The 11,137-nt window shown below is 33.0% G+C and overlaps 1 protein-coding gene across 1 annotated transcript in view; it reads left to right on the top strand.

The window, feature by feature from the left end:
• Positions 1 to 295: 295 nt before the first annotated feature.
• Ror (tyrosine-protein kinase transmembrane receptor Ror) overlaps positions 296 to 11,137 on the top strand; it is a 49,842-nt gene continuing 39,000 nt past the window's right edge. Inside the window, exons 1-3 of the mRNA XM_018543808.1 lie at positions 296 to 334; positions 10,260 to 10,470; positions 10,972 to 11,131. Coding sequence (XP_018399310.1) covers positions 10,357 to 10,470; positions 10,972 to 11,131 — 274 coding nt within the window. The 5' untranslated portion in view covers positions 296 to 334; positions 10,260 to 10,356. The remainder of the gene's footprint in view (positions 335 to 10,259; positions 10,471 to 10,971; positions 11,132 to 11,137) is intronic.

Raw genomic sequence — 11,137 nt, 5'->3', positions numbered from 1 at the left:
GTTTGATTCATCTTTTTTTTCATTGTTTTTATATTTTTTATATTAAATTATGTTTTTATATTAAAATTATTATCTTACAATTAGTGTTAAAGAAAAAGAACATTTTGTGATACCCCCTGATGTGATACTTTTTCCTTAATAAATTAAGGCTGTAGATACAGAAATAGATACATATAATACATCTAGATACAATTATGTAACTATACAGATACAGAATTAATGAAAATTATTTTCTTACAGGTGGAAATGGCGATGTCGAGGATTCGGATACTGACGTGCAGGACTACAGTACGGACGAGGACTACAACGATGTTTTTGACTCAACCACAAACGGGTAAGCGTTGTATAGTTTGCAACCCCTACCGCCTTATCGTCTTATCGCAGGATTAAATACGAAACACATATCCATCTAACTAGCGCCGCGCTTAATTAGCAATTAAAATTGCTATTGATCGCGTCTATCTGCAATGACTGAATACTTCCTCTCCACGTCCGGACGAAATTGCCGAGACAAGCAAGAAACCGACCCGGAGAACCCTTTTTAATTGCGTTACGCTTTTACACATACACTCTCACTCTCATTCTTCCTTGTTTTTTTTTTTTCTATTGGCACTTTTCGTTACTAAAACGGCAGAGAAGACGGGATAAGAAAATCATTGGCCGCCGAACCACGTCAAAGTATTTTTTAGGATAATTGACTTATCCTAAAGAAAATACAAAGACTTTGATATGTGCATCAATATATTTTTTAACATAGATATATAATATATATTTGATTATAGTTTATTATGTATTAACACGCTTATTATTTCATTTACTATTATTTAATAAAATAAAATTAATATTTTCAATATTCGTATAAAAGTATTTATAATATACTCTATATTATAAAATAAATAAAAGGAAAATTTACTAGTAAATGTATATGTTTCGATGGAAGTCTAGAATATAACAATATTTTGGTTAGATAAAGATGAAATGTTTATCAGAAGAAAACATTGAAAAAAATATAATATATATAAATGATAACGATATTTATTTCGAATTTAGATCGAGAAAGTCCAAATTACTTTGGCATCCTTAATAGTTTGATTCAAAGTCGGTCAATACATGAAAAATTAAACATCAAAAACAGGCATGACAATCGCACAAAAAAGGAGAATTATATTGGGGAGAGACGGAAAGACTTTTCAGAGATTCGTTGCTGCCGTATGACGACAAATCGAGACAAGGACAAGGGAGAGAGGAACCCTGCAGGGCTTAATAAGGAAGCGACTTGATTGGTTCGATTCGAAAGCTAATAATGCCACTTCCCCGTGTAGGCAAACCCTGTTTGGAACTGCAAAGGCTGCCGCACGATTAAATTTGAATTCTGTGCCCCCCTTTCCACTCCCCACCTGCGAGTAAGCTAATTTGCGAAGAACGCGTCGATAGAGCCAATCGAAATTCCGCAGTTCGAATTTCATATCCGTGTTTTCCCCGGGCACAGCGACTAGCGAAGCAGGTCTCCGACAGGCTTCGCGTGCGCGGTATGAGTTTACAGCGAGATGAAAATATATTCGAAAATTCCCATCTCGGGGATGTCCCTTCGCGCCCGAGATCTCGAGAAGAAAAGTCGCGCAATTTCCGCGCCGTGTGCGCGTTTGCGACTCGCGCCATGCGATTTTCTCCCCCGAGGAATCGATATCGACGTCCCGTCGCAATAAATCAGTTTTGTCGTTACGCTGGAAAATTTAATATCGAAATCAACGTCAAGCAGAGAGAAAAAGTTCCAAATTTGTCGAACGTAGTACTTTCAATGTCACATTCGGCGGTTCCGGGCCATCCTTACAGTAGTAAAAATTGTAATATACTTTTTTAATTTCCCGTCAGCATTTCTCTGAGTTTTTATTTTATTAAATATAAAATCTCACAGTTTTTATATAGTTTGAAACTTTCCTACAATTTTTTCCTCTTCAAGGATTCGACGTCCTGTCGCAATAAATCAGTTTTGTTGATCAGAAAATTGAATATTAAAATCGATGTCGCGCAGGAAAGAAAGAGTGTACATCCTTTTTTCCTTAATTATAAGGCATCAATTATTTTTAATTAATAAGTGAAAAACAATCCCTTGATATTAACTGAATATATAACGCAATAAAATAATACCCTGTAATAACTATTTAAAAAAACTAATCAATATTTCCCGCATGCAAAAGTGATATGTGAATCGATATACGGAACACAGATTTACTGTAATATATACTTCAACACGATAATATACTCGTCCTTATTGAAATTACACGCCATAAAACGCGCATGTGACACCTTGCTTCCAAGACAGCGTATATATCTTTGGCCGTTTGGTAAAATTTATATCTTCCTTTCGCGCGTACGCAGGAAAAATATATTTCGAAGATCTATATGTACAGCTGTATATAATCTCTTAATGCTGCTGAATTTTCACTTATTTTGCGGTGATATTCATGAACTATTATCGCGAATAAAATATTTTTCAAATAGGAGAATTCGTAAAAATGTCAGAACATTCGTGATCATCGCGTAACATTCGTTGAAACATAAAAAATAAATATTAAGGAATATAGAATTTATATATAAATAAATTATGATTTTCTAAATATATAACGCAAATATATCGTAAATATACAATATTGTTATTATTATACAATTACATTTGATTGTTTCGTGTTTGCTAAATTCAAATTTGATATACGCACGAAATTTAATAGCAAGTAATTTAATATAATTCATGTCAGATAATGTGTTTGCGTGGTAAAATTATAATAATCGTCGTTATCGTTTATGACGATCAATTTTAATCGCATCAACCTGAAGCTATACTCAAGTTTGCTACCATAACTTTGGCTTTACATCGTATCACAAAATATTACATTTACGTGCTTGCATGGGAGAAGCATTAGTTTACATCATTACATCGTGACATAATGACACGGTAATGGGTACGACGCGATTGAAATTACGCGTCCTAGTCGATCGGTGGTGACACATTATGGTCGCGATACCGATAGGATGCGGGGCCACACACGCGACCCACTATGTATGATGCGTGCGTGCGTGCGTGCATGCTTTGTGTATGCGTATACCTATATACAATCTCAACGTACACTTATCCAATGCGATCACTATACATTATTCCGCCCTAAATGCGGCATAGCTCCATTAATATTGATGCTCGGTTGGCTTTGGGCTTCTACGAGTAGCCACATCTCTGTACGGGATGTTAAGCAAGAATAGATCTCCACCCCGGAGAAGCCCTCATAATCATACGATTATACCGTAGTTGCTTGGGGAAGATTCAATCCGTTCAAACTGGATTTGAATTTTCAAATACGTATGAAGTTACAAATACCGATAATATATTCTGAGGAAAAATTTAAGTTATCCTCAAAATTATATATACCGCAGGAAACATTTCTTTATCATAAATAGAAATTGGTAGTAACTTAATCTATTCTTATGGTTTGGATCACTACAATGATCTAAGAGCGATGACAACTATTAGTCTTTACACCACATCAATATAATTTGTTTAAACTAACCAAATAATCCAGTTATCATTATAACATTCATGGTTGAATGTTCAAGAAATAATTTGGTTGTAGCAACCAAATACTGTCATTACTACAACATAAATCATTCAACCATTGTGGTTCAAGCACAACACACACCACATAAATAGTTGCTCCATTATACTTTATTGTTCAATCTGGTTGGCATCACCAGATTTCTGTGGGGGGGGGGGGGGGGGGGGAAGGGAGAATAATTTTGAGGAAATATCTAAAAATTTAACAAATCAAAAAATAATTTTATTGGACTATATCAAAATAATTACATGGGACATTCAATACTTAAGTATTTTACATAATTCTTTTGTTGGTGTAAAAAAATATTTCCAGATTTGTATTGAGCTAAATTTTTAAATACTATAACAAGATTGTTCTTTCCGTACACAAATAAAGTTAATTGCGCGAGGGTAGTCAAGTGTCAATCGATTTGTCTATTAACGATTATTCGTACACGATTCGTAACGTACTTGTGTATAACCGCAGTTGAACTGGTAATAATCATTGGCACACGATATTGTTTACCTGTAATTTGAATGTAAATGTTACGGCGTATTATTGCTCCCCAATGAACATTAAGTACGCTAATGTTGCAGCAACATATGTTACTGGTCTGAAAATGACGTTCGATACTATTCTGCCTACAGTTTCCAATCATAGCGTAATAGAAACCATTATTTATATTGTATCATTATAGCAACATACATGATGTATAATAAATATAAATTGCTCAATGATTGTCATTTAATGTAATAATAATAATAACAAAATAATAATGTTATATATATATCAAGCGAAACGATATACGAGAAGAAATTACGAAATAAGCTCTGATGATTCATACTGCCACTACATGTTAAACGTCAAATATATCCGTTTTGTTCCGAGCTTTATTTATAACATAAAATTCTATTAGATTATTATATTTATGTAAAATTTTTTATTAATAATGTAATTTTCTAAATATTGAAGACAAATCATTGCCAATAAATAGTATGATCTGTTGTATTTTATTTACAATGAAAACGTTTCAATGTGAAATGTTCTTGTTATAAGCATATTAGAGAAGAATTTTAAAAACAGTTGTATCTAATGAAATCAAATTGAAGAAAATAGTAAAAATAATAATATCGACATAAAGTCAAAAAATTGTTTAATATTGGAATAAAAATACGCCTAATCTATTACGACTTTCCACTCTACAATTTGTACGTTTCCTTTCCGCATTAACTTTAACTTTCCAAGCAGGCGAGCGGGAAACAAGCACCGCCACTTAAAACGTTGTCTCCGACATTGGGGTGCGGGACTAGCTTGTCGTTGAGCAGTCGGAGGGGAGAGGGTGGGTTAAACGTTGCATTATTTATAGAAACCCTGCAACCTCCTAATCTCCGTCTGAGAAGGTCTTCTGCCTACTTGAAATGGCCAACGAAGAAAGTGACGTAATGTCGTCGGTGCGACGAAGTGTTAACGCTCCCCAACGCATTTCCCCTACAAATTTTCCACGTCTCTTCCGGGAATATCTTAAAGATTACATCTTACTTTAATACCGTATTCCGCATTTCAATTCTATGATATTTAATTATGTGAGATATTTGTAACGTGACGAAGAGTTACACACACTAAAAAAAAAAGATTATTATCTCCTTTTATATTTTTAGCTTATAAATAATTTTATCTGTTTTTATTTTTTTAATCTATAAAAATATTTAGATATGTCATTTTAATTGCATTTAAATACATATAAATAAAATATTTTTACTTTATATTTTGAACTATATATTTTTATTAAAAAAAAAGCTTTTACTCTCCGTATAATCAATTTCTGTTATTTCGTGAAATCTGCAAATTCAAATTTCAAGTTAAACGTAGGATTTCGAATTGGAGTTACAGAGTATCGATGAAACATAATTGATGATCACATGCCGATGATCGTGCTCATTTGGTACACAAGTGCACTACATATTCATGCAATATCTTCTGCATGGAACAAATATCATGACATTCATGACGTACATGACGAGGGATCGAACCACGTAATTAGCTGAGTCGTATATACTATTACATATCGCGAATACATGTCATGGGTGTTCCGTAAATCCCTTTGTCGATCTTTGTCGTCACCGCCCTTCGCCGCAGGGTAGAGCAAACTGTATATTTACTCTGATATTAATTATTTCCTGCCACGATCGATTAGTGTACATGACTCGATCAATAACAAATACTTACTTCTATAATTAGGTCTCGTCAAGCAAAGTCATCATTTCATAAAATTTTCTGTATTAAAAAAAATCGGTATTGATAAGTGATGATTCATTATGAAATACACATTGATTATACATATGTATTTCATGCATGTATCTTCATCATTTGTCGCTGATATTAAAAAAGGAATGTAGATAATCAGCACGTTATCGAATATTTTAAGAAAGATATTTCAATCACATAATATTCATATTGTCTCACACACAATAAGAGATTTTATATACTCTATAATATTTTATAAATAATTCTAATTTTTATTTCTGTTTTAATTATTTTTATAAGAATATCTATTTAATAAAATTAGGTATTTTATAAAAGTAATAAAATAAAAAGTATACAATTACAATATTTTGAAAAATTTTTTCGAAAATGTGAAATAAAAAAATTTGACAGTTATATTTACAATATATATCCAAAATTTAATACAAATATTATTATATATATGTCTCCAGCAAAACGTCATGAATAATAATGTAAAATTATTTGCAATAATAATTTCTAAATATGCGAATTATAAATTATATTTTAAAAGATAAAATATTTTGTATCAATTATTACTTTTTTATGTGTAGAATGATATACCGTAATTTTTTAAATATTATACATATATAAAGCTTCTAAAGATTTTAATCCTATACTCATGGTTGTATGTCGTCGTCTCCTAGAATTTTTCTGTATTATGACACGACGTGACAGCGCGACAAAATGTTGTCGTGATGGGCCGATAGATAAGCGTGTAGCGTTGCGTTTATACGTACCTACATAAATATATGCAGTTTTATGTATTATATATCGCGCGTCACGCTGAGTTAAGAATGCACGCGCGTGTCATCGCGTGGAGCGCGCCGAAAGTGGAAAGGGGGGCACGTTTCGTTTCAACCGACTGATAAACGCGGTGTCCGCTTCAAAATGCATAGAATTACTTTACATGGTTAGTAGATAAAGCGCAGTCAACTGGCGCGTTGTGCAACGCCACAGGCGGTATACGTATTTTCATCTTGCCCGTCTACACGCCGCTAATTTCATACGCGCCACCCGGCGTCGAAAACTGCGCGAGTCCCCACGGTCGTGACACACGTCGCCGTTGATTTTTATGCAATTTACGCTGGGCGCATTTATGCACACCGAGCTGCACCGACAAGTCTCCAGTTTTTAACGCATCCCAGAAATCAAATCCTTTCACTATTTAATTAGACATTTAAAGCAATTTTTTGAATTACATTCAGGTACAGGATGAGGTATAAAAAAAATATCAGGATTAGATTCGAAAATTCCTTAATAACATTTTGCGAAATTCATAATTTTGATATGTAAATGGAAAGAATGATTTTACTGTAATATCTAAAAATTTAGGTAGATAGAAATCTGAAATTAATTTTAATGGACTAATAAAAGATTTTAATATTTTAATAATCAGTTTACATGTTTTATATAATTAAGACAAGTAAATATGAAACGACCAAATGACAGTCAAGCAGGATTTTGGTTGCTAAATTAATGTGTGAATTTTATTTACTACATATGTAGTTCTCCCAATGCTTTAATGATCTAAACAAAATTATTTTCAGGTCTGCATTTAGTTAAATTTTTAGATATTTTAACAAAATTCTTCCTATATAAATATATCTATGTATATATATTTTTTTAATAAAATTTTATTTCTTGAATAAATTTTACTTCCGGAATTTAAAGATGTTAAGAAACTATTATATGTATTGTGAAAACACACACAAATATGTCTAAATTAATATTTGAAATAATATATATATATAGTAGAAAAAAATACAGATGTTAGTGACGGCGTACAAGATTTTATTAAATTTATCATATTAAGCGTGTGTGTTTTTAATTTCTCACTTGATAAAAAAATTTTATTTTTCTGTACACACTATGACTTGAAATACCAATTTTTGTAGACCTCTTGTGACGATTAACCATTTCCTAGGTACTCTGGTAAACGTTTGCATATCCACATTGTTTCGCCGCGAATGAGGCAAACTTCATGGCAGGCCTATACCAGCGCGATGACTTACTGATCATAGCTTGATTTATATTCAATAACCAGCGGTAAACGCGGGGTTAGTTACCCTCCCAGCCCCTTCTCTCTCCCCCCCTTCCCCCCGTACCCACGTGCAATCACGTCCTGCCACGTGCAAACGTGGCTGATGGTACGTACACAGACGTTCCTCGTATCCGTGTATCTAAGGGTTTGCACACGCATTCGCTTCTATGTGCGCACACACATGCATACACTTCTTGCCGACTTGCACGCACACAGACGGCAATGTAAACTCGATGATTGGCCCTCTGCGGAAGGATAGGGTCACCCTAACCGCCCTGTTCCTCCATTTGTGTTCCTTCGCATATCAGCCATCGCTTGAATTCGCATCGCAGCGAGAGCGGCTACCGACCAAGCAAAATTTAATGGAGGACTGTTTGTGAATGCATGAGGGATCTTTTTTCAAAGCTAGTTATTTGCAATAAAAAACGCAGATCAGATTAACAAAATGCAACGGAGTTCTAGCCTGCTAAAATAATTCACTCAATAGAATTATTTAAAAAAGAAACGAGAAAGATCGAAAATATGGGAACATATAATGTTCATTTGAATATAAAGAGACTTAGCAACTACATTGAGCTACTTTTGTATTTCCAGTAATAATGTGATAAAAAATGTACGCGCGCGTAAAATACAATACATAAATAACATTGTGATAAAGAAGAGCGTTCGGAGAAATATAGCTTTTTTTTAACTGAAATAATATTTTCATTGTATAAAAACTTATATTTATATATACTTATTTAAATATAATTATTTAATTAATGCCAAATTTTATTTGAACCAAAAATGCTTCGTATATTATTTTGCATTAGCCGACTATCAGAATTCCATTAAGCGTATATGGAAGTATCTTTTTTAAATTTATTTTCATTTTCCTGTTTCACAAGCAGCAACAATACAAGGCAACCACGGATAATAACCGCGTCTCAATGTTGTACAAACGTGTTGGCACCCGAACGACGCATATCTCTCGTTACAACGGTATACGTCGTAACATTACGGCTGTCGGCGGTCGTGAACGTCGCCATGTGAAATGCGGCTGCATCGGCGACATAATTAAAGTCGCCCTTTGTCCCGCGTACGCGTTTCGCTTGAATTATTCCCGTGACTTTCAGGAATTCAGTAGGAGGAGACGTGGAAGCGCCGCCGGGTCGTATCTTTGCGTGAATATACGGGATTTAAAAAATGTGCGGCGCACACTTCTGAAAATGTGCGCTCTGCTAAATGCGTTTTGTGACACTGTAGATCAAATCTTCCATGATAAAGGAGACTTGGCGCAATACGCCTTTACTCTCATGAATGGAGTAAAAGTAAAGAAAGGATTAAAATCGTACAATTTTCACTGTTAATGTATTTGTATTTAATATTGCATTCATGGTATTCGAGTCATTCTATTGGATTGGTACTGACTGACATGCAAGCGCGGCCATCTGATTGTCTCTACCCGCCGGAAGCTGTAATTGATTGCAGCATCTACATCTCTGAAGTGCGTTACGTTGAGTTGATACCAGCATCTCACAGTTATTGTGCCAATATGAATCACTGAGGACACGATACTGATTTATAAAAGAGTATCACATAATTTTACTTTTTAAAAAGTAATACAATGTTCAAGCCATGTATTATTATAAATGCGAGAAAGAATAAAATATTTTTAGAAAATAAATTTGACAGTTAATTTATATGTAGATAAATATAATACAAATTAATAAATATAAATAATTAACTTAGAAATAAATAATTTGTTTTTTGATTATGTCAATAATTACATTTTTTGTATATTATATAGTTATCATTCTGTTATTCTATATATTTTGAGTAAAAAATTAAAAATGTATTATTTATATTGTTTTTCGGAAGATCTAATAAAGTAATTTTTTAATCTATTCATGCTATGAGAAAGTTATACAAATGTAATCTGACGTTGATTCAACTAAAGTTCTTTGCAAGCTTAACAAGGTATAGAGCTTGCAAGCGATAAAGTTTATATACCTCAAGATACCTCGTTACAAAGTTACATTGTTATCTAGACCGCAGGTGGGATCACATGGATACGATCTATAGAGAGATATTTAAATGCATGTTATTTAATCTAATAACATTGACAAATGTAATGTATGATAAAATAAGAATTCAGGATGGCATAAAGCCATATAATATATATTTTCTTATTTATTTGGATGTATCACGCATAATCGAGTTAGAATTTTATAACTGCTAAATTTTTGCTTTTTATCTGCTATATATGTATATTTATATGACAAATGAATATATTTTTAAAACAGTTGTTTATATTTTACATTTTTGATTGTTAAATACACTGTAAAGTATACGTTTTATTTTTTTCGCAGGACTGACGTGGACGCTGCATCTGGCACGAAAAGTGGCACTTTAAAATTCGTAAGGACTCTGACAAATATCTCGAAAGATGCCGGCGGCGTTGCTCATATGCGATGCGAAGTCGTGGGCGATCCACCTCCAACAAAGATACGATGGTACAAGAATGAAGCGCCATTAGAAGAAAACCGACCGAAAATCACTATTAAGAAAATTCACGCGCAAGTACGTATAATTGTTAAATTACTATTAACTTGTATAATTATTAAACTTATTTTTAATGTGCAATTGCTCTTTAGAGTTTTGTGCTCGAGCGATTTTCTTTAACTCTTGAAATTTAATTTTCGATCTTTACAACGAAAAAAAAATTCAATATCATGTGTACATACACTGAGAAAAAAGTTGTTGTTTCAAAAAAATATTTGTTGATTCAACTAAATGCAGCGGTCACGGGTTGTTAAGTAAATATTTGTTAATTCAATCAAATAACATGTTGACATAACTCATGTATGTCTAACTTGAATATATAGATACTTATAAATAAAAACTAAATAATCATGACGAATTAAATGCATTTATAGTTAAGTTAACAGCTTTTCTCAGTGTATATAAACTTTTACATATTTTTTATTATAAAAAGAGCTATGTATTCTCTCATTTTCAACATTCTCTTTAATTCTCAAATTATTATTTAGTAAATACAAATGCAAGTACATGACATTTCAGATGCATGAACATGTGGCGCAGAACTTGGCAGGAAGTCGATTAAAAATCACAAATTTGGACGTTTCTGATATTGGTTTTTACACTTGTCGCGTCACCAACGGTAAAGATCAAATCCAGAGCGAAGGAACTCTACGAGTTGATTCCTCAAAGAAATGGCCAGGTAAGT

Source organism: Cyphomyrmex costatus, unplaced genomic scaffold (genome assembly GCF_001594065.2).
Source record: "Cyphomyrmex costatus isolate MS0001 unplaced genomic scaffold, Ccosl1.0 scaffold4, whole genome shotgun sequence".
In the NCBI taxonomy this organism is placed as follows: domain Eukaryota; kingdom Metazoa; phylum Arthropoda; class Insecta; order Hymenoptera; family Formicidae; genus Cyphomyrmex; species Cyphomyrmex costatus.
The sequence above is the reverse complement of the archived record's forward strand: the minus strand, read 5'-3'. Positions and strand labels throughout refer to the sequence as shown.